General features: G+C 37.2%; 1 protein-coding gene across 3 annotated transcripts in view; it reads right to left on the bottom strand.

Annotated features, from left to right (window-relative positions):
• Positions 1 to 24,985, bottom strand: part of ARHGEF12 (Rho guanine nucleotide exchange factor 12) — a 177,770-nt gene that overhangs the window by 82,144 nt on the left and 70,641 nt on the right. For 2 of the 3 annotated variants that reach the window (XM_061440602.1, XM_061440600.1), the window contains exons 2-4: positions 10,715 to 10,738; positions 8,731 to 8,816; positions 7,075 to 7,131 (exon numbers count right to left, since the gene is read on the bottom strand). Coding sequence is in view for 2 of the 3 variants with exons in the window: in XM_061440600.1 (XP_061296584.1) it covers positions 7,075 to 7,131; positions 8,731 to 8,816; positions 10,715 to 10,738 (167 nt within the window). In the remaining variant the exon portion in view is untranslated. The remainder of the gene's footprint in view (positions 1 to 7,074; positions 7,132 to 8,730; positions 8,817 to 10,714; positions 10,739 to 24,985) is intronic. The other variant, XM_061440601.1, reaches the window with a different exon arrangement.

Genomic DNA, 24,985 nt, shown 5'->3' with positions numbered 1-24,985 from the left:
AAACATATGAGTTTTTCCCTGTATGTTATTTGTTGCTTTTCCTTTGCTGCTTTTAATATTCTTTCTTTGTGCTTAATCTCTGTCAGCTTGATTAATATGTCTCAATGTGTTTCTCCTTGGGTTTCTCCTGTAAGGGACTCTCTGTGCTTCTTGGTCTTGATCTAATTTCTTCAAAAATGTTCTCAATGTCTTTTTTTTTTTTTTCTTCTTTCTCTGCTGCTGCTGCTGCTAAGTCACAACCCCTACAATTTGAATGCTGGTGCGTTTAATATTTTCCCAAAGGTCTCTGAGGCTATCCTCAATTCTTTTCATTCTTTTCCCTCTATTCTCCTCAGCAGTTATTTCCACCATTCCATCTTCCAGCTCACTTATCCACTCCTCTGCCTCAGTTACTCTGCTATTGGTTCCTTCCAGAGTATTTTTTATTTCAGTAATTGTGTTATTCATCTCTGCTTGCTTCTTCTTTATTTCTTCTATGTCCTTGGTGATTATATTAACAGTGTCAAATGTTTTTTGCATTTTCCCCATTTTATTTTCAAGTCTTCAGAGCATCTTTACTATCATTATTCTGAATTCTCTTTCAGGTAGATTGCTTATTTCCTCTTTGTTTGGTCTTTGAGTTTCTACCTTGTTCTTTCATTTGTACTGTATTTCTGTCTTTTCATCATTTTTTCTAACTTGCTCCACTTGAGGTCAGGCTTTAGGGTTGTATTCCTTCTTCCTTTTGGTTTTTGTCCTTGGAGGGAAAGGCTGGTTGAGCGGTTTGTGCTTATTTCTTTTTAGGGATGACGTGTGCCTGTGTTCTTTTTCCTTTTGTGCTTTGTCTAGTTTCACTTGCTCATAGGGAATCGCATGTGGAAGCCTTGCACTAGACACTTTAGATCAGAGTTCCAAGTGGAAATCTGAATTATCTGTTTTTTATAAGATCTTTATTGGTTCTAGAAATTATCTGTGCTTAGATCAATTCTCTTTCTTGATTCAGTTAACATTTTTATTATGAAATTTTTGGATTCATTAACCGGTAGACTGATTGCCTCTGTTTCATTATTTATTATTTCAGGGTAGTTCCTTGCTCTTTTGAGGGTAGTTCCTCTGCCTTACCATTTTACTTAACTCTGTCCCTGAATTTAGGTGGAAGTTATCCACTGTGGTCTTGAGGGACGTTTTTACATAGCAGCATCCCCATATAGACTGTTTATGCCTATTGTCTCTGGTGTGAGGGCTGAACTTGATGGAGATGCCAGAACCATTTTTCCTCAGGATGTGCTAGCCATGATCACCTTGATAGGGGGTGCACACACTGGTGGTGGTGGTTGGTGTTGGTCCTGGCCTGCACAGGACTTAAGGTGGGATTTCCTCTCTGCTCAGTGGTAGGCACTGTTGCCTTGTCAGGGGTGGGGTCCACTCCCAGGTTGCTAGAGCAGAATCCCTGGTAGTCAGGCTTGAAATGGCTCTGTTCCTTTTTAAGTGTGTTTCTTATTGGCAAGCCAGTACCCACATACTCCTCACAGTGGAGTCCAGGCTTTTCCTGCCTTTCTCTTTGTCCCACTGGTTCACCAAGCAGCCAAGGGAGCTTGTCTCCTCTACAGAGGACCCCAGAACTATGATTCCCAGCCTGTGGCTCCACCTGCTTACTTCCCAGGGTGAGTGTCCACTCACACTATTTCCCTCTTCCTCTTAGGTCCTTTCTAGGGGCAGAGGTCTCAGCCCAGTGTTTCTTCCCATCCTACCCAACTACGTGAGAATCTTTCTTGCAGCCTTGGTCATATAGTTGTTCTGCCAGTTTCCAGTTTGTTTACAGTGAGAATTTTTCTACATGTAGATGTATTTTTCATGTGCTTTTAGGGGTAGGTGAACTTCACATCCTTTTATTCCACTTCCTTAATCCCCCTTTCCAATGCAACATTTGAAACCAACATAAAAAACTGTTTCTTACTCAAAAGTTAAATACCAAGGATTGAAAGTGAAAAAAAGTTAAGTCTTTATAATGCTTTACCGTAGGGAGGGGAAGAAGTCTTTCAGGTATTCTAAAAAAGGTGAAAAAGTACTCTGAGGTTTCACTGCAATATATTCCTTGAAAAATTCAGCAACTATATTGCCAAATATAAAATTAATGAAAATGTAGTGTTAAATATGCAAAGCAACATGCTAAACCTTTCAAACTGCATTTACTTCAGGGAAAGCACATTAGTCTTTCTTCATCTTTGATTTTTTTACATGACCAAACTTCTCTAAGTCTCACCTCTTAAGAATTAGCTTCAGGGAAGGGTGTGGAGAAAGACCATGTGCAACCCCATAAAAACAGCTCATTTTTAAACTGCTGCCAGACATACATGTTTTATGAGTTAGACCTTAGATAATCCTTTGATTAAGAAGTTTCTTGATTCTAAATGCACAATGTTGCCAGCAAGAAGGGCCTTAAGCTCCAAATATGCCAATTTCTTTCTTTTACATTATAACCAACAGTTAGTCTCTTTTCAAAGTCACATTTTCTTCTACCCTAAAGTTTTTCAGAGAAAGGAGAATCCAATTAAAATGAATCAACAATTTTATTCCATTAATCATCTTTACTAAAACAATGCACACCAATCTCAACAACCATTCACTCAATGAGTGATTCCAGTGTGTCAGTCATTATGGAAGATGCAAAGATGAATACAAATATGAACAACTTGACATAAAGCAGGATGTTAACAGGATGTCAGACAACAAAAGCCATTGTTTAAAAACTTAGCAAACTTAGGAAAGCCATATGGAAGAGGCAGTAGTTGAACACAGGCCTTGAAGGGTGGGGAGGATTCTAACAAGGAGTTATAGGAGATAAACCATTCAAAACAATGGGGATGGCATGAGCAAAGAAAAAGTACCAAGTCGTATATGAAGAAATGAAAATTTGGGGGACAGTCTGGTTCCTTTAGGTGAAAAGCAGTAGATTAATGGAGAATGATGAGTTGGAAACAAATCATGGCATATCTTAATAACTATTTGTACTTTCCTAAAAAGTGAATGACTAAATCCTTACTTCAGTGATACCAATCTAATTGAATACAGAAAAATGAAAAGGAAGTCAATCAATGTGAAATCAACATGAAAGAAACTTACGAGTCTAGTCTATTAAATAAGTCTAATGACATAATGAAAACCTGAACAAAGCTGCAAAGATGAAACCATGCAGTAAGGGGTGAAAAATAATGTGATGGTAGAACCAATGAATGTGGCAAACCGTTGACAATGAGGACAAGAGAAAGGGAGAAGTCACAGGTAAATTTAAGAAAATAAGACTAAGTGAACAGGAAAATGACTGTGCTACTAAAAGAAACAGGGAAATCAATTTCCAGCCATAGTTAACACTGATAAATCCCAAATTGGTCATTTGGATTTGAAGGACAGAGTGGAAGTATGCAGTGAACTGTTATAAATATGAGACTGGAAACAGAAAAAGACCAGGGACAAACTTGGGTTATGCTTAAATTTAGAAGAAGGAAAAATAAATACAGAAAAGATAAAACCAACATAAAGAGAAAAGGAAAGGGTAGACGTAGTATTATATACACCAAAGATAGTGTATCATCGCTGTCTAATGTCTCAAGGGGAAGGTGAGAACTGAGAAAAAGTTTATAAATTTTCAACTTAGATTATTTTGATTCACGTCCCAGAGAGTATGTCTTCAGCAGTCAGATTTTAAGAAGTTAAGAAGTGAGTGACTTATGAGGACACACATTCATGGTGTAGAATGCTCTTTGCAAAGTTGAAGAAAAAAACAGAGAGAATGATAACTTGGTGGGAGTAAAAATCAAACCAAGGACTTCTCATTTTACAGATATGAGAAGTCAGGAAAAAAAATATGAATTTAAAAAGATACATTCTAAGTATCTAAATCAGAATATTTCAAGCAGCAACAATTTGCTTCTGTTATGGACTGAATGCTTGTGTCACCCCCACAAAATTCATATGCTGAGTTCTAACCCTCAACATGATAGTATTTGGAGATGAATGAGTCCTTTGAGGAGGAATTAGGGTTAAATAAGATCATTAAGAGTGAGGCTCTCATGCTGGGATTAGTATCCTTACGAGATAGCAAAGAGCTTGTTCTCTCTTTCCCCCTCTACACATGCTTGCACCAAGGAAAACACCACGCAAGCACGAAGCAAGACGGTGACCATCTTTAAACCAGGAGACGAGCTCTCACCAGAACCTGACTAATGCTAGCAGCTGCTGGCAGCCTGATCTCACATTTTTAGTCTCCAAACTGAGAAAATAAAACTCTTGTTAAGTCAAGTCTCTAGTGTTTTGCTATAGAAGTCCCAGAGGAATAACACAGATTCAAAAAGACATAGCTTATTTTCTTATACATAATACCATCAGCTGAGATCTTTTCAGGACACCAAGACAGAAATTAGGGAAAAGCTGTAGTCTAACTCAAAATTCCCTTGCTAAATCTCTCACATTCCTCAAACAACAGAAAATTTCTCCATTACAGTAAGGAAAACATAAAATTAAATATCATTAAAATTGCAGATCAGAAAATATATCTGTATATGGTCAAAAGACTCCAAAATGATCTGAGAGGAAAATAAGGGGGAAAGGAACAAATATTGACCTACTGTACTGGGCAGAAGCTTAACAAAGAAGTGAATACAAAACAAACATTTGATTTCCTCTTAAAATGAGCAAAGTGAATCCATCTCACAAAATGGCTCTAAAAATGGCCAGGAAAATTTAAAATAAATAATTTGTAAGTGAATGACGAGTATCTGTGTGAAGTATCCAGCTAACAAATTTTACCCCAAAAGAAGATAATCTCAAAAGTTAAAAGTGGGCTTGTTAAGAGACCCTCAGTTCAGTTCAGTTGCTCAGTCATGTCCGACTCTGCGACCCCATGGACTGCAGCATGCCAGGCTCCCTGTCCATCACCAACTCCTGGGGTTTATTCAAACTCATGTCCATTGTGTCAGTGATGCCATCCAACCATCTCATTCTCTGTCGTCCCCTTCTCCTCCTGCCTTCAATCTTTCCCAGCATCAGGGTCTTTTCAAATGAGTCAGTTCTTTGCATCAAGTGGCCAAAGTAGTGAAGTTTCAGCTTCAGCATCAGTCCTTCCAATGAATATTCAGGACTGATTTCCTTTAGGATGGACTGGTTGGATCTCCTTGCTTAAGAGACCCTACACTAAAGCAATGTCATCAGTTGCTATGATTCTACTCAAGTTATACTCCAGTATTTCTAAACTTTCCAAAACTCTCCAGATACTCCTTTTCACCCATGCTAATTGCACACAGTCTGAAGAAGTCTATTCACACTGGTGATAGAATATTTGTAATGTCAACGAGATTTAAGTTAGCACGCTAACTCTGTTGTGATCAACTCATCCCTCTCCAAAGTACTCTTTGAGAACTCATGGGTTAGTTCCTTCCAAAAGAGGTATTTCAAGGGTTCTCAAGAAACAAACACAGAGAAGCCACACCTTACTTCCCCATTACCACTTAAAATGTTTCTATTACTACCAAGCCAATGGCATGTCTGAACTAGTGTTAGTATTCCTATCGCTGGTAAGAAAAATATTAGTTTACTATTTCTAGTCATAGATTCCTAAATTGTTAGTCTCATCCAAAGCAAACAGCATACATACCACAGATCTAGGAAAATGAGGGGGAGATGAAATTACAACATTGCAAAGGTTACTGGAAAAGAATGGTGCTATAAAGAGAGTGTTCACATTCCTAAGGAGAGAATAAACCATAGGAAGGTCTTTATATAGAACAGAAAGACAGAGTCTCAAGAAATTATGAGGAGCCAAATACTTTGGAAGGAAGAAAAAAACATGAAATCTGACATGCCATATGGCATGGTACACATTTCCTGTTAACTACTGTAAAAGGTTTAAACTGCACAGAAACAGTACTGGTCACATAAACCCAAGCAAAGCAACTATAGATATGTACCTAACACAGAAACATTAACTGATTTACAACCAAACACAGGCCTCATACTAAACAGTACCTGACAGTATGTGTTCAAGTGTCTTAAAAGAGAAAGGGGGCATTTTTACATATTTTTTCCTTTCATGTATTAATCAAGCTAGGAAACAGCTGCACCTGGAGAAACTTCTACTTGATAGACTTTGGCTCTATTGAAGAAGACCTGGTTTTTCTTTGAGGCCAAATTTGGAATCTTCTTTAAAAAGAAAAACTTATTAGTCTTTCAAAGATTATTTTAAAAGTCTAGGTTCCAGGCAGTGCTTCTCTTATTCACTTTTCTCAAAACACTAATTAGATGCCAGAACAAGAAAAGAGGGCAGGTAAAACTATGCAAAGGAAAAGGAAAAATATGTCTGAACTACACAAACAGGGTTTACGTTATCTTTGGAAGACAGAACACAGCCTGGAAATATTAGTGTTTCAAGCATCTGCTGCAAGACTTGACCATTCAGGTTAAACCTGCTCTTTGTGGAGATTATTTTTTAGAGGTGCCATTTTGAAATTTTCCTATTCAGAATAAGCTTTGGGAAACTTATGAAAGGCAGAGACATTCTCCATCTACAAAAATAAAACACTTAAGTTATTTTTGCTGTTGTAGAAAAATTATACAAGAACAGCACTTCCAGATGATGAGGCAATTAAAAAGAAAAAAAAACAATAAAAAAATAAAATAAAAATTCTGAAGAGCTGCTAACACATCTAAACTACACTGGGACTAGACTGAGAGGAAAAGACTGGTAGGAATGATGAAATTCTACATGAGCCAAACTCTGCAAATGGGACATGGGAAGAAAATGACAAGAATTCAAAGCTCATCCATGTTATTTGGAGAAACTCGACCCAAACATCTTAGAGATCACCTTCCTAACATAAACAAGATGAAAGAGAAGATGGGCAATGTACCTGTTCCTCCTCTATAATGTTAGTTTCTTAAGCTTCCACATCACAGCCACATTAAAACCCCAGGCTCCCTTTCCCTGCAGGAGATCATGCCATGCAGAGCAGACACAAGAAGACTGCAGTTAAAAAAAAAAAAAAAGAAACAGCATGAAGCAAGCTCCAAAGGTGCAAGGCTGAATTGGCTACATTAGCTTACCATATATCTCGGATCTACTCTCCTCTGAACTAGACTTTGTCTTCTTGGAGGAGCTATCTGCACAAGAGTGGGAGAAAAGGAGAGAGATATAGAAAATATGGAGACCAAATGTAAGGGGGAAAATTCATGGGGAGAAAAAAAAAAAAAGAATGAATCATGATCAAGTTAAATCGTGCAAACACAAAGTATGAACATCACAGGTGACAGCCCTTAGAATGGTCACGAACAGCACAGGTAATGACATTTTAGATTTGTTGAAGAAAAGACAGTGCAATAAAAATATGTTCAAACAAACAACACATGAGAATTCTACAAAATATATTATCTGACAGTTGTAGAGATGACAAAAGCACTAAAAGCTGTAATAATCTCATTGTGAAACATGGGGTACCACTTTGCTAACCTGTCTTTGGAGATGGGTACATCACAGATGAACAATACAGAGTAAGTCAATCTAACAAGACTTTAATGGCTTCGACGAGTATAGGACAGAAACTCTGTGACCCTAGTTATCAAGACAAAACTTATCAATAAATGAAAGCCTTGGAGTCCTATGACATCAAAATGAGGTGTCAAAAACAAAGAATTATTTCTTAATAGAGATCCAGAAGTTACATATTACATACTCCCACCACCAAAGCCTCCTAAATTGATGACTGGGATTTCATTTTTAACCTACCACCCAAGGTTCAGTAGCTGTTCACTTCCCATTCTTCCCTTACTAGGTAATATTTATGTTTTTCAAAGTGTACTAGCAGTTTATACTATGAAACATCTTGGATACGAAAGAAACACTCTATTAAAAATGTTATTTCTAAGTGAAAATACCTAAAAACAGATACATTATATTTATGTATCTGAGACCTTAGTATTTACTTACTTTATCTTTTGTCATGGGAATGTCTCAGTGAATAAAACTGTATATCCACAAGGAATACGTCTCAAATGACAAAAGCAAATTTATCAAGTAATTTTTATAAATTAAATACTGAGTGAGTTTACAAGGGGAAACCAAAGCCTATATATTACAAGAAGGGTTCAACCTATATACAAAATTAAGAATAGATATAGTCAAAAGTACACTAGCATGAAAATTCTAGGAAATATCAACACTACTGAAGTTGAAAGACAGCTCTGAGTTTAGAATACTTTTTGAAGAAAAAGAGATTTCTATTCATCTACTTACTCTAAAGTGAGATAATCATTAATTTTGAATTATTTTATCCAATTCTCCAATTTACCGTGATCACATCTGAATTTTTAATTGACTACAGAATATGTAGTTGTTATAGCCTTGATTACAATGTTGGTTTTATAAACATACTACTGTTCATACCTAGGATTTACCTTGCTACTAAGTCCTTGGTCTGACCAAAATTTCCAATTATGATATAACTATTTCTAGTATCATTATTATTTTAAAATACAACACAGTCTGCAATGATGCTTCCATAGTAGAATCCATAGTGTTGAAAGTTAAAAATGCTTGTATTCCTTCTGAGTGCAAAGGTTTCATATTATGTAACTGAAGAGGAAGGAGAGTCTTAAATAGATCAAACAGCTATTCCTGGGTGTTTCAGGCAGTTATGTAGCTTAAGGTGTATTATTCAAAACTTCACCAGTCTCAGTATTCTTTGGCAGAACAAAGTGTGTTACCTGTGGGGTCAAAATCATGTGATGTACTGCGCTCAACTTTCTGCTTCTTATCTGTTGGTGACTCTCGGTTCAAAATACTTCCATGCCTAAGTTAAATAAAAGCAATTAAATATTTACTACAAAAAAATTTACTGTAACAAAAACAATTTAAAAATCCCACGTGCGTCTTACAAAGAGAAACCAATAAATGAATTTACCTTACGTAGTCTCATAAACCTAATTCATATTTTTCAAGACGTTTTAAAATTCAGTCTGTGCTATGTTTAATATAGTCTATTTAGCTGGTTTTAAAAAAAAGTGCTTTAAAATAATGAGCAGTATTTACCAATAAGGGCTTCCCTGGTAGCTCAACTGGTGAAGAATCCGCCTGCAATGCAGGAGACCCCAGTTCGACTCCTGGGTAGGGAAGATTCCCTGGAGAAGAGACAGGCTACCCATTCCACTATTCTTGAGCTTGCCTGGTGGCTCAATCAGTAAAGAATCTGCCTGCAATGTGGGAGACCTAGGTTCGATCCCTGGGTTGGGAAGATGCTCTGGAGGAAGGCATGGCAACCCATTCTAGTAGTCTCGCCTGGAGAATCCCAGGGACAGAGGAGCCTGGCAGGCAACAGTTCATGGGGTCACAAAGATGTGGACAAGACTGTGTGACTAAGCACAGCACAGCATTTAGTAATAACGTGTATTTTATTCTGAGAAATAACTCCTTAAAATCTCTTAGTGGTTTTCACAGGTTGATTACTATTATTCAAATTAACAGATAAAAAAACAGTACTGAAAAGTAATTAAACATAGTCCCCAACCCTTTGTTTACTATGGTCAGGTTCAAAAACACTGTAAATACAGCTTAGATGAGAACAGTTAAAAAAAAAAAAAATCTTAGGCAAGGCTCTTTTAAAGTCTGCCTACAGTTCATGCCACAGACATATCTTTTGCAAGCCCCAGATGACATTAGAATTATTGTTTTTCCTGTGCCCTACCATATTACACTTGATCAGATATTGCACTACTGTAACACTGCTGCTGCTGCTGCTGCTGCTAAGTCGCTTCAGTCGTGTCCGACTCTGTGCGACCCCATAGACGGAAGCCCACCAGGCTCCCCCATCCCTGAGATTCTCCAGGCAGGAACACTAGAGTGGGTTGCCATTTCCTTCTCCAATGCATGAAAGTGAAAAGTGAAAGTGAAGTCGCTCAGTCGCGTCCGACTCTTAGCGACCCCATGGACTGAAGCCTACCAGGCTTCGCCATCCATGGGATTTTCCAGGCAAGAGAACTAGAGTGGGGTCCATTGCCTTCTCCAACTGTAACACATACATTACTAATTAAGATGAGCATTGGTATCTTGGGCTATGCCATCACTAAAAAATGATAAAAGTATCATAATAATTAGGAATGACACACTACCTACATTTTAAATAATATTTATGACAATTAAGATCAGAGAGAAAAGAGATGCTGAAGAACAAGCACTCAGGAAGAGGCACTTAATCCCAGGAAATGAATAAATATGAAGATATAGATACAGACACAGAAATATCTGGACATTTTGGATTTTTTCCCTTTACTTTCTTAGGGTAACTAACTAATTCAGTTTGCCAAAGTTCATTAACTAAAGGCAGTTACAGTCACCAAAGTTATAAAACACATCAAAACTGGCAATCCATTTACACTCCCCAAGCTACTCACAACTTAAAACAGTCACAAAAGATTCTGAAATTAAATCTCTTCAGAGGGAGTGACCTTAAGTATCAATTTGAACAAACTTTTAAAATGCTTACATTAAAAACATTAGAAATGTTATCAAAATAATGCCATCTTCCAGAAAAAATATGCAACACCTGTTATATTTCAAACTTGTAAAACATTTTGAAATTTTAAATTACTTAAATCCACATTTCTGAAAACCACAGAAATGCACCATAATTTCAAAGCAACACTTCTAAGTAACACTGAACCTAAACATATGAAGTGCAACTGAACAACTTACCTTATAGGTTTTTTGAGGGGAAACCTGAAACAAACAAAAAAAATAAAAAGATTAGATGTAGTTATTTCACTTGTACGATTGTTATTAAGTTTATTCTTTCTATAAAACCAGAATAAGGGGTTTACATCTTGTACTAACTTTTCCAAGGCAAGATTCAACAAACAAGTGGAACTGGATACATTTTTTAATGTCTTAACTACTTTGTTAAATCTTAAATTGCAGGTGCATTTACCATCAGCTGTCCCTGAGTATGGGTTCTCTCTTTAAAAATCAAAATAATAATAGCAATAGCTACATTTATTGAGGGCTTAGTAGATGCTAAGCACTATTCTAAACTGTTCACATATATTACTTTTTAATTCTAAAAATATCTATGAAGATATTATTTCTATTTTACAGACTTAAAAAATGGAAGCTAGAAAAATGTCACCATTATAAATATTATAATATAAATACTATATTTACTCTTCCTAGAAAGAAAGTTCCTTCTTCACCTTTCCCCATCCAAAATAGCCGGGTGCTGATTACTGCTCTATTGGTCTGTGTCTAACCTTTGATCATGATCAAATCAAGATCTTCAATTATTTATGTTTAACATAAATAATCCCCATTCAATTATCTCTACAATAACAGAATTCTAGAAAAAACTGCCACTGAAGTACTATCAGTTAGTAAAAACAAGTTCCAAAAGTAGAAAACAAAGGGTACTTTAACATTTTTTTCAGTTCTGTAAGGAAGAAGAACTACAGCCTTTCCTCCTAGTTGTCTTTTTAAAAGAATATTTCTGGATGCTTCCTGATAAGAATTTGATGCTATACATAAACACTAACCTAAGTCTAAAGGAATGTTCTCAAACTTCCATTCTTCTTCTCATTTCTATAATTATCTCAACCTATACTATTTCAGGTAAAGATTATTTAGTCTAGGTAATAAGAACAGGGTTTATTAAAAATATCAGTAATTTTTTTAAAAAGACTATAGTAAGGGTTGCTGTTTAGTCGCTAAGTTGTGTCCGACTCTTTTTGTGACTCCATGGACTGTAGCCCACCAGGCTCCTCTGTTCATGGGATTTCCCAGGCAAGAATACTGGAATGGGTTGCCATTTCCTTCTCCAGGGGATCTTCCCCAACCAGGGATAGAACTCATGTCTCCTGCATTGCAGGCAGATTCTTTACCACTGAGCCACCAGGGAAGCACATTAGTAAGGGTAGGAAGAAATAAACATAAAACAATGATACTTGACTATTTTATTTGGCATGGAGATAGTTTAGCTTAAAATGAAAACTTAGTCTAAATATAACTTTAATTATAATTCCCTTTAATTCCCACATAAATTAAAATTGATTCAAAGAAAAAGAGAATCTAAAAACTTCCCTAATAAGTTACAGAATATTAACTTACAACCCAGGTAGGCATGACAAGAAATAGAGGTTCTGGACTAAGAGAGAGGACACTGCTCTAAAGAACACATTGATTACAAAAGATTATAACATTTTCAGAAATAAGAGTGCCTAAGTAGTCCATCCTTACTTGCTGGAGGAGATGGGAGGGAATGGGATTTAAATTTAAAGAATCGCAAAAGCCATCACAATACTGTAAAGTAATTATCCTCCAATTGAAATAAATTTAAAAAAAAAGATGAACATAAAAGTTGGCAGTAAAGAATTCCCAACTGAATCTCTGCAGAGGATAATACCTGCAGTTAGCAACCTTAGCCACTTGGCCTGACAACCATTATATTAAAAACTCCTATCCCAGAACAATGCTGCTTGCGTCAGAAACTGCATCATCCAGGGAGATTCTGGTAAAGAAACCGGAAGTTCCCAGACTACTGATTGTAAACCAGTTTCCTGAGCTATTTTCTCTTACAAGGGAATGGAAAGGAAAGGAAAGGAAAGAGGACAAAAATGAAATAAGAAGGGCTACCTCAGTACAACTTCCTTATTGCAGTTGACTTACCACAGTCCCCAAGTACAAAGAAATTTCTCAAAAAATCTTTACATCACAATACTTTTTCTCTAATCACCAAATTCCACTTTAAAATATGTGGTAAAACAAACAAATATACATGTACATACGCATGTGACGCTGCAAATGCACGTAAGTAACACAGTCAAGGGCCTTCTTCCATCAGCTCTAGCTAAGAACATCACCACCAGAATCCCACGGTTTTGTAAAATCACTACCGCTTCCTGGATATTGACATGGAGATGTAATGAGACAGCTAGAAGCAGAAAGCTAGAACCCCAGAGAAAAACTTGGGGCTAGAGTTGTAGATTTGTGTCACCAACCTACTGCTGGTAGGCAATGGCACCCCACTCCAGTACTCTTGCCTGGAAAATCCCATGGATGGAGGAGCCTGGTGGGCTGCAGTCCATGGGATGGCAAAGAGTTGGACACGACTGAGCGACTTCACTTTCACTTTTCGCTTTCATGCATTGGAGAAGGAAATGGCAACCCACTCCAGTGTTCTTGCCTGGAGAATCCCAGGGACGGGGGAGTCTGTTGGGCTACCATCTATGGGGTCGCACAGAGTCGGACACGACTGAAGCAGCAGCATAAAGAGAAAACACCAAGGATCAAATCCTTGGGAAAAGTAACCTATTTTCTGAACAACTGAGTAAGGATGTGACAGGTGATGAAGGAGATAAAAAAGATAAATCACAATAGAGAAAGGGCTGTCCTATGGACCAACAAAGAAGAGATACGACTACTAAATGCTACAGAAAGGTAGGCTGAAGGCTGAGAAATGGCCATGTTCTAGCAACACAGTAGCCCAACACTAGGCTGATAAAACAATTCTGGTGTACAAAAATCCCATATTTCCAAGTCCCTGTTCATTGTGTAGTCCAATCATAAAATTGTGAAAATCTCATCTGGTTAGATATTTAAGTAGAAACAGCTGTGTCTGAATGCTGACATAACATTAGATGTGGCTAGTTAACCAAATGCGTCTGGATTTTGAAAATATCCTGTTGATGACTTGGACATTTAGCCAACAATGAATATGTTTGTGTTTATTTATATATGTGTATATGTATTTTGCTAGATATATGACAAAGTCAAAGAGCCAATATGAAGAATCATAACAGATAAAGGAAAGGGTTACCAGGAGTTTGAGCCACTGGGATAAGGTGCCTTGGTTGTTGTTCAGTCCCAAAGTTATACCTGACTTTTTGCGACCCCATGGACTGCAGCTTCCCAGGTGACTTAGAGGGAAAACAATTCGCCTGCAATGCAGGAGACACAGGCAGACACGAGTTTGATTTCCAGGTCGGGAAGATCCCCTGGAGAAGGGCATGGCAATTCACTCCAGTATTCTTGCCTGAAGAATCCCATGGACAGAGAATCTGGAGGGCCACAGTCCATGGAGTTGCAAAGAGTTGGATACGATTGCAGTGATTTAGCATGCATGCACACATGGACTGCAGCACACCAGGCTTCCCTGTCCTTCATCATCTCCCGGAGCTTGCTCAAACTCATGTCCATTGAGTTGGTGATGCCATCTAACTATCTCATCCTCTGTCGTCTAAGCATACTGAGCATACTTTCGTGCCAAAAATCCTAACCAAGGGCCTTAAATGTCACAACATATTGACTCACTTGACTCAGGATGCCTTTTCTTTGTTAGTTCTGAGCTCTAGTATTAAATCATTAGGTTACAATACACAGAGGCCTCCCCCAATTTTTTATTTTCACACTTCTCCCAATATGTTAAATCATGTAGAGGGAAATGTGATTCGGTAATTAAACAACCCTAATCTGCAATTAATATATATATTGGAAAAAGACTTTCATTTCTTAGCCAGGTTTAATGATTCTATGATACATATATACATATACATGATGTCATAACTGTTTTTAAGATTTAAAAACTCAGGGCTTCCCTGGTGGCTCAGTGGTAAAGAATCCGCCTGCCAGTGCAGAGGACACGGGTTTGATTCCTGGTCTGAGAAGATCCCACATGCTGCGGAGCAACTAAGCCCATGTGCCACAAGTACTGAGCCCGTCCTCTGCAACAAGAGAAGCCACCGTGATGAGAAGTCCGAGCACCTCAGCAAAGAGTAGTCCCTGCTCTCCGCAACTAGAGAAAAGCACACGCATCAACGAAGACCCAGGGCAGAGAAAAATAAATAAAATTTTTTAAAAGGAGAGATCTTAAAACCTAAAAGCTTTAAGACCATTACACAGAATTTCTTCTGGATTAAAAAAAACTGCAAAGAAGTGCCGAAGTGATGTGTTACAACATATTTGCGTATAATAAATAGCCTACTAGAAATCATATTTTCCTTTTACTGATTTTGGTGAGACAAAAGCTAGCCTTTGGATTCCACTCCAGTGAGAAGCATTCTGAAAGAAGAAATGGGGATATCACAGGCAAACCTTAATTCCTATTCTGTTTCCTCCAAGATATTAGATTTTTCTCCCCTGGGTTTAGTTATGACAAGGAATTTGAGAGTCTGGATGGTTCTTAATAATGGATGACCGAAATGAAGGGGAGGAAGTTAAGGAAATTTCACCTACATTGGAGAGTGGTCAAGCTTTTATTAACATTCAAACAATGTTAGCTACTAAATTTAGAATTCTCAAAAATTCCATTGTAACATACATCCTGATTTTAGTAATATTAAAATGCAAGAGAAAAATCACTTAAGTGAGTAAAGTTACCAAAGAATTCTGCAAAACAGGTTAACAATTAAGATAATTCCTAGGCTCAGCTCCTCATAAAATGATAATAAACATCAGTGCAAAAAACAGACTATTCCAGTATTGTTACAGTACTGTCATTGTTCAGTCACTCAGTCGTGTCCAACTCTTGGCAACCCCATGGATTATAGCACGTCAGGTTTCCATGTCCTTCACTGTCTCCCAGAGCTGCTCAAACTCATGCCCATTGAGTCGGTGATGCTATCTAACCATCTCATCCTCTGTTGCCCCCTTCTCCTCCGGCCCTCAATCTTTCCCAGCATCAGGGTCTTTTCTAATGAGTAGGCTCTTCGCATCAGGTGGCCAAAGTATTGTCACAGTACAGTCAATGAGAATTACATGTGATCTCAACACCCTAGGTTCAATGACTCCTCAGAAAAAACACAAGGTTCATATTTTGGTTTTACAATGAAAAGGTATTTGTACTTGGGCAAGTTGCTTAACCTCGCTAAGAATTGTTTGTAGGACAGTGATAATACTAATACTGAACTCACCACTTCGTTTTGAGGAGTAAATCATAAAATGAGAAGCATTAAATAAGAAGCACTGCCTTGTGCATATTAAGCATTTAATTACTAGTAGCTATTAGGAAGAACTAGTGACATTACTAAGTGTCATTCAGGTATGACCAAAATCAAATCCCTTATGATTATACAGTGGTGGTGACAAATAGATTCAAGGGATTAGATCTGATAGACAGAGTGCCTGAAGAAATATGGACAGATGTTTGTAACCCTGTACAGGAGGCAGTGATCAAAAACATCCCCAAGAAAAGGAAATGCAAAAAGGCAACATGGTGGTCTGAGGAGGCCTCACAAATACCTGAGAAGAAAAGAGGAGAGAAAGGCAACGGAGAAAAGCAAGATATACCATCTGAATGCAGAGTTCCAGAGAAGAGCAAGGAGAGATAAGAAAGCCTTTCTGAGTGAACAATGCAATGAAACAGAGGAAAACAATAGAATGGCAGAGACTAGGGATCTCTCATAGAAAATTAGAGCTACCTAGGGAACATTTCATGCAAAGATAGGCACAATAAAGGACAGAAACAGTATGGACCTGACAGAAGCAGAAGATATTAAGAAGAGGTGGCAATAATACACGGAAGGATTATACAAAAAAGATCTTAATGACTCGAATAACCATGATGGTGTGATCACTCACCTAGAACCAGACACCCTGGAGTGTGAAGGCAAGTGGGCTTTAGGAAGCATCACTATGAACAAAGCTAGTGGAGGTGATGGAATTCCAGCTGAGCTATTTCAAATCCTGAAAGATGATGCTGTGAAAGTGCTGCCCTCAACATGCCAGCAAATTAGGAAAACTTCAGCAGTGGCCACCGGACTGCAAAAACGTCAGTTTTCATTCCAATCCCAAGAAGGGCAATGCCAAAGAATGTTCAAACTACCACACAATTGCACTCATTTCAAATGCTAGTAAAGTAATGCTCGAAACCCTTCGAGCTAGACTTCAACAGTCTGTGAATCAAGAACTTGCAAAAATAAAAGCTGAATTTAGAAAATGCAGGGGAACCAGAGATCAAATTGCCAATATCCATTAGATCATAGAAAAAGCTAGAGTATTCTAGAAAAACATCTACTTCTGCTTTATTGACTATGTTAAAGCCTTTGACTGTGTAGATCACAGCAAACTATAGAAAATTCTTAAAGAGATGAGAATACCAGACCATCTTATCTGCCTTCTGCAAAACCTGTATGCAGGTCAAGAAGCAACAGTTAGATCTGGACATGGAACAATGGACTGGTTCAAAATTGGGCAAGGCTGTATACTGTCAACCTTATTTAACTTGTATTTAACTTATATGCAGAAGTATATTAGTCACTCAGTCCTGTCCAACTCTTTGTAAACCCATGGACCGTAGCCTGCTAGGCTCCTCCATCCTTGGGATTGTTCCAGGCAAGAATACTGGAGTGGGTTACCATTTCTTTCTCCAGGGGATCTTCCTGACCCAGGGATCGAACTCAGGTCTCCTGAATTGCAGGCGAATCCTTTACTGTCTGAGCCACTGGGGAATATATAGAGTACACCACCCAAAATGCTGAGGTGGATGAATCACAACCTGGAATCAAGACTGCGGGGAGAAATATCAATAACCTCAGATATGCAGATGATACCATCCTAATGGCAGAAAGTGAAGAGGCACTAAAGAGCCTCTTGATGAAGGTGATGGATGAGAATGAAAAAGTTGGCTTAAAATTCAATATACAAAAAACTAAGATCACGGCATCTGGTCCCATCATTTCATGGCAAATAGATGGGGAAATAATGGAAACAGTGACAGACTTTATTTTCTTGGGCTCCAAAATCACTGTGGATGGTGACTGTAGCCATGAAATTAAAAGACACTTGCTCCTTAGAAGAAAAGCAATGACAAACCTAGACAGCATATTTAAAAGCAGACATTACTTTGCCTACAAACATCCATACAGACAAAGCTATTGTTTTTCCAACAGTCATGTACGGATATGAGAGCTGGACAATAAAAAAGGCCGAGCACTACAAAACTGATGCCTTCAAACTGTGGTGCTGAAGAAGACTTCTGAGAGTCCCTTGAACAGCAAGAAGATCAAACCAGTCAATTCTAAAGGAAATCAACCCTGAATGTGCATTGGAAGGACTGATGTTGGAGCTAAAGCTCCAATACTTTAGCCACTGATGCAAAGAGCCAACTCACTGGAAAAGACTCTTTGGATTGGACCCACTGGATGCTGGGAATAATTGAAGGCAGGAGGAGAATGGGACAAAAGAGGATGAGATGGTTGGCTGGCATCACAGACTCAATGGACATGAGTTTGAACATGAGATGGTGAAGGACAGGGAAGCCTTGTGTGCTGCAGTCCATGGGGTCGCAAAGAGTTGGACACGACTGAGCGACTGAACAACAATCAGGAAGAACAAATATAAAATCTGAATTTTAGTGGCACGACTTCAAATTCAATAGAAAAGAAAAATAAAGACTAACATTATTCAAATAGCTTTTTAGCTCAGTAAAATCCATAGAAATGCACAGTTCAAAGTCTATGATGAAACTATAAACTTAACTTGCTAAGTCATATTATGTAAAATTAATGTCCATACTCAAGTTACCAAATTTCCTAGTTGCTACAGGGTAAGAAAAAGAACCAGATTATAACCAGAACTTTTAATTCTGGCAAGTAAGATCAGTGATTTTTTTAAACAAAGTGAAATCACGATGACTTTGCTTGCCATTTAGTGAAGAGTCCAACATTTCCTCATCTTTAAAATATCTAGAATGATTAAGGCAGTCTGTGTCCTGGACGTAAAGCGAGTTTTTCATTCGTCTATTTCTAAAACTAATTTAAATAACCTGAAGCAAAGCACTTAATTTTGAAAGTACTCTAACATGAATATGAACAAGTTAGCTCAAGTTATTATCTCATTTTTCACAAAAGAATAAACGAAGACAGCTGTAAGGATGTTTGCCTACAATACACAGTACCGAAAAGCACGTGATTCAGAGCACAGTACCGACATCAGCCGACTGTCAACTGAATCTTTACATCTCTGGACAGCAAGACACACAGAACCAAAAGCAGAAAACAACTACCGCCACTTCCCTCCCACCAAAAAAAAGAAAAAATCAAAACACCAGTCATAAATCCTCTTGCCACCTATAATTTATAACTGGTCAAGCTCAGAGTTGCTAAAAGAACTAAAAATTTTGGATCTAGACAAAAAAAAAAGTCTGAACATTATCTACTACTGTGCTTTTTTGTTAGCATACAGACCCAAAGCACGAAAAGTTTAGCAGAGCTGGCAATAAAACAATAATTAGTTCTATCAGAAAGGCTCTTAAAGCAGAAGCCACAGCTGACAGGGTGAGTCATGGAGAATTTTTCATGGTGTTATTAGCTTTAAACTTCTGGACCTTGCAATACATAACCACAGAATGACAAGGAACAAGGAGCTCAGCTCGGTGTAGATCCAAAAATGATTCACTAGAATGTAATGTAAGATCTCAAATTAACTTTTTAAACATAGCTTAGTATACCGCCACTTTTACTGAAGAATTTCAAACACAAGACAGATGCTAAGTAAATGTCTCTTGTTTTTGTGGACATACTTTGACAAATCAAATAGTTAATTCTAAATTATTTTAATTCTCTGTCAGAGATATTATACATTTCATATTGGTTGCTTCTGAACTGGGAAAAGTAAGTCATAAGAGAAAATAATAGCTTATTAAACTTTCATCTCTTTATTGATAATCTGGAACATTATCACTTTTGTGAGTATTTCCTGTAAGGTTTCTAACTAAATTTTCTTTGAGATCATGAGTATCACTACTAACTTACAGTGTCTTTTTAAGACTTCAAATTACTCAAAAAAAAAAAAAAAGTTTAAAAAAAATCTGAAAAAAGTCTGAGACCTTCAAACTACTTAAGTATTCTCATACCACTCAACACCAGTCAAAACATCAAACACATTAAACAAAAATCAGCAAGAAACTGGACTCTACAGAATAATCTCAGGACTTACAGGGTCAATGCATGATTTTCTTTAGATAGGGTTGTTCCTGGTCAATTGCAAAGTCATCATGCCTGACTCTTTGTGACCCCATGGACTGCAGCATGCCAGGCTACTCTGTCCTTCGCTATCTCCTGGAGTTTGCCCAAACTCATGTCCAATGAGTTGGTGATGCTATCTAATCATCTCATCCTCTGTCATCTCCTTCTCCTGCCTTCAGTCTTTCCCAGCATCAGGGTCTTTTCCAATGAGTTGGCTCTTTGCATCAAGTGGCCAAAGTACTGGAGCTTCAGCCTCAGCATCAGTTCTTCCAATGAATATTCAGGGTTGATTTCCTTTAGGATTGACTAGTTTGTTCTCCTTGCTGTCCAAGGGACTCTCAAAAGTCTTCTCCAGCACAACTCAAAAGCATTAATTCTTTGCACTCAGCCTTCTTTCTGGTCCAACTCTCACATCCACATATGACTACTGGAAAAGCCATAGCTTTGACTATATGGACCTTTGTCAGCAAAGTGATGTCTCTGCTTTTTAATATGCTGTCTAGGTTTGTCATAGCTTTCCTCCAAAGGAGCAAGCGTCTTTTAATTTCATGGCTGCAGTCACCATCCGCAGTGATTTCGAAGCCCAGGAAAATAAAATCTGTCACTGCTTCCAATTTTTCCCCTTTTATTATAGATAGGAATTTAAATCTTAACCTTGTTTCACAATTCCCTCTTTCAGGATTTGTTTGTGACAATAAAAATGAGAGGGAGAGAAAGGCCTCCTAACCTGGGATGGGCATGTTTCCCAACAAGGATTTACACCAACATATACTAATACTAAAAGCTCAAATTTTGTAAACTGCAGTGACAATTATGCAAAATTTGTAGGAATAAGCTTCTTTCTTCAAATTTGGCAAAAGATACAATTGTGCTTCTGAAAAAAGTAGAAATCCTTAGTTGTTAGCTTTTTACCTTTTGCACTGAGGTGCCATTGAGATACTTTGACAATTTAATAAAATATAAGATAGCATGTCAACATTTTTTCTATTACATAAAAAATTATTTTCTATTATATAAAAAATTTAAATTATTATATATCAATTAAAAATAGCATTGTATATAGCAAGGACTACCAATTAAACAAGAAAACAAATTATAATGGATTTCTCTTAAGTGCTCTTTAATACTTATCCAGTGTCAACACAACAGTGATAGGATTTCATTTCTAAAATCTTGGGAGAAGGAAAAACCACCAAAGCTACATTAACTCCCAAACCACAGAATATTATTCTTCTTGATCTCTGCTTACCTTCAGGTGCTGGCACAGTGTGTGCTCATTCCTTGACTACAAGAAGCCTCATCACTGCCATAGCTGTATTTAACCAAGTAATGCCCCAAATCACAGGACAAGAAAATATACGGAATAAGAAAAGTATATATTTAGTTCCCACATGTGATAAAAATGTCCACAATTTCCTTGATCTAAACCAACACAGGTCTATTTCTTCTGAGGAAACTAAAACCTTATACACTTTCTGAGAAGAACTTGAAGGGAATAAGGATTGAGCATATTCTATGTTTTCCACTTACAATTTTAAAAATTTATGTAAATAATGCATTACGGGTAAGGATTTTGATTATCAATCCTTATATTTAAGTCATATTCCTTAGCTGGTGAGATATTTCCATAAATAATGAAAATTTTGAGGCTATATGAATATAAAATATAGGTAAAGATAAGACCACTAAACAAATTGATGGACAGCCAGTTTCATTACAATTAAATTTTCTACATAACACACCTTCCACATCCATAAAAATGCTTTATTTTCTTCTGAGGAAATTAATTTTCACTGAAAATACTTTTACTGGATATGTATATAATGAATGCTCTGATGAAAATTTTGGTTTTAAAACTAGGAAGATTTCTCTTCATAAACGCTTTGGTTTTGCAATCAAATAACAACAACTCAATTTCTCTTAGCTATCCACTTAAGTTTATCATAAAACCACACTTTCTGCTGCCAAACCTGAATACTTCAAACTTTCAAACTACTGCAAAAAAAAAAAAAAAAAAAAACCCTTCAATTTTGTGGAACAAAGTTGAGAAAATCAGATCTATGCATGCCCTTTTCACCCTTTCTTCTACAATAAAACCAAGGAACTAGAGCAGAGGTATACTCATTAACAAACAGCTCACAACAATACTTAATCTGAAAAGGTGGAGGGAAGAGTATTTCAATTGTTTTGACCTTCTTACATTATCTCAGAACTGAGAATCAGTGCTTTATGAAGTTCAGTTCATTTTGAATCCACTGACATTCAATTCTGTTTTCTCCCTTGGATGATAAAAATGTGACTTATTTTAACAAACACCTAAGACTACTGATGTTAATAATTTCTGAATCAATCTATGCTACTAAGAGTATTTTACAACATTCTCAAGATAATTCCTCTCTCACAAAGAACTGAGGAATTATTTTCCCAAAATGTAAAGTTTCCTATTAAGCAATGATTCTCTGTTTCTTAATATGAAAAAATATCTTTTACTCTCAAAGAAACACATGTACACAATTTAAAAAGACAAAATAGAAACCAAAAATTCTTCCATTATCTCAATACCTAGAATTTTTATGAGCACATCCCCTATCTTTTCTCAAGGTATAGACTACTGTATTTGTATATAGCATAAACACAGTGTATAAAAATTCTTTTGATAAAACTTAAAGCATAACAGACATATTATTTGGTAATTTTTTTTAACTTAATAAAACATCAACATAATTTACATTACTTTTTTTTTTTTTTAACCAAAGCAATGGTTTTAAACTGTGCTGCATAAAATTCTAGGACCATCAGGGGACAAAAATGGGTAGATTGGAGACTCTGGGTTTCCCATACATCAGAGCTATTTAACTTCTATTTATTTTATATATTGAACTTACAAGTGAGATAAAGATTTGAAAAACAGGGCTCCAGATCACTCTTGATAACTGCAAAGTGCTTTGTGATACAGCTATTTAATTAACTTAACCAATTCCCTTTTGTAAATATTTAGGCTAGCTCCAGTTTTACAGTATAATAAACAATGTTGTAACAAAATATCCTTGTAACTCAAGGTATGCACTCCCTGTTGATTTCTTCCTTAAGATGAAGTTATCTATAGTAAGGAATCCACACGGGAGTTTGGCTGGAAGTCAAGAGGAGTTTCTGTGTGTACAAGGTAAACAGAACACAGAAGACACAGCAGTCTCCTAGCTCAATCCTGTGAAATCATTTCTAACCCTTATGGAAACACATAGAAGCAAGAAGCTGAAGGAGCTGTTTTAGGAACAGACTTTGTAAGACAAAGGTCCAAGGTAACATTACTTTGCAGCCCAAGTGCCAAAGTGTGGCACAAAACAGGTGAAAGAGACCGTTAAAAAAACTGTTAAAAGTAAAAATGGATAAAGCAGAGATATACATAACAGGTTAGAGGTATATTATCCACAAAGTGAATAAATGCCAAAAAGCTACACCAAACTCATATTTTCAAATAATTCTGTATTTAGTAATTATAATACCATCATTACATTCGAGAGAAAAGTAAGCAAAGATATGGAAGATGCTTTACTTATATACTTAGTACACAGAGAAATTCTCAGTTCCCCTGCATTAAACATGAAAACAATCTTTAAACTGGGAACTACCACAGTTGTTGTGGGTTAAATTGTGTCCTCCACAAAGATATGTTGATGTTCTAACTCCTAGTGCTTGTGACTGTGATCACACATTCTTGGTGTCATATCTAAGAAAGCTTTCCCCAACATAACAAAGTCCTACATTTTCTTCTACATTTTCTTCTGAAAGTTTAATGATGTTCAATTTTACTTTTAGGTCTATGACATATTTTACAATAATTTTTGAACAGGGCATGAGTATGGACAGAAATTTATTTCTTTGCATAGCATTATCCCGTTGTTCCAGCATCATTTGTTGGAAAGACCATCTTTTTTCTATCGAACTGCCTTTACACTTTTGTTGAAAATCAATTGTACATACATATGTGGGCCTATTTCTGAAATACCACAGAGGTGAAATGCCTTTCTTGTCATGTATCAGAGGATGAAAAGTCAAAGTGTTAGCTGCTCAGTCATGTCAGACTCTTTGCAACCCTTTGGACTGTAGCCTGCCAGGTTCCTCCGTCCATGGGCTTCTCCAAGCAAGAATATTGGAATAGGTAGCTGTTCCCTTTTCCAGATGATCTTCTGATCCAGGGATCGAACCTGGGTCTCCTGCATTGCAGACAGTTTCTTTACTGTCTAAGCCACCAGGGAAGCCCATATCAGAGGATATATAATATCAACTTGACATCACTAGTAATATTACCCTTGGTCATTTGGATAAGACAGAATTTGCCAGATTTTGCCCTGTAGTTTCTTTTTTTTTTTTTTTTTCCCCCTTTCAATATTCTATTCTTTAGAAGCAAGTCACTAAATCCAATCCCATACTAGGGGTTGGGAAGATTAAGCTCCATCTCCTGCTGCTGCTGCTGCTACTAAGTCGCTTCAGTCATGTCCAACTCTGTGCGACCCCATAGACGGCAGCCCACCAGGCTCCCCCATCCCTGAGATTCTCCAGGCAAGAACACTGGAGTGGGTTGCCATTTCCTTCTCCAATTTATGAAAGTGAAAAGTGAAAGTGAAGTCGCTCAGTCGTGTCCGACTCTTCACGACCCCATGGACTGCAGCCTACCAGGCTCCTCCATCCGTGGGATTTTCCAGGCAAGAGTACTGGAGTGGGGTGCCATCGCCTTCTCCATCTCCTGAAGGAGGCAGAATTCACGTATACCATTTGGAACTCTTCCCATAAGGAAGATTTGTATCTTCTTCTATACTTAATTTATGCAATCATTTCTATCAGCATGAATTCATGTATATTTATTTTATACTTTTGAGTTCTAATCAATACATTATTTTATTGCTCAAAAAAGCGATTCCAGCTTAAGCCATTGAGAGTTTTTTCAGACTGGCATCTGTGTTCCCACTGTTTTACTTTTTTTTTTAGCACTTCCTTGTTTCTGGCACTGTAAATTTAG

The sequence above is a fragment of the Bos javanicus genome, chromosome 15 (genome assembly GCF_032452875.1).
Source record: "Bos javanicus breed banteng chromosome 15, ARS-OSU_banteng_1.0, whole genome shotgun sequence".
Taxonomy (NCBI): Eukaryota; Metazoa; Chordata; class Mammalia; order Artiodactyla; family Bovidae; genus Bos; species Bos javanicus.
This window is presented reverse-complemented; position numbering and strand designations above follow the sequence as displayed.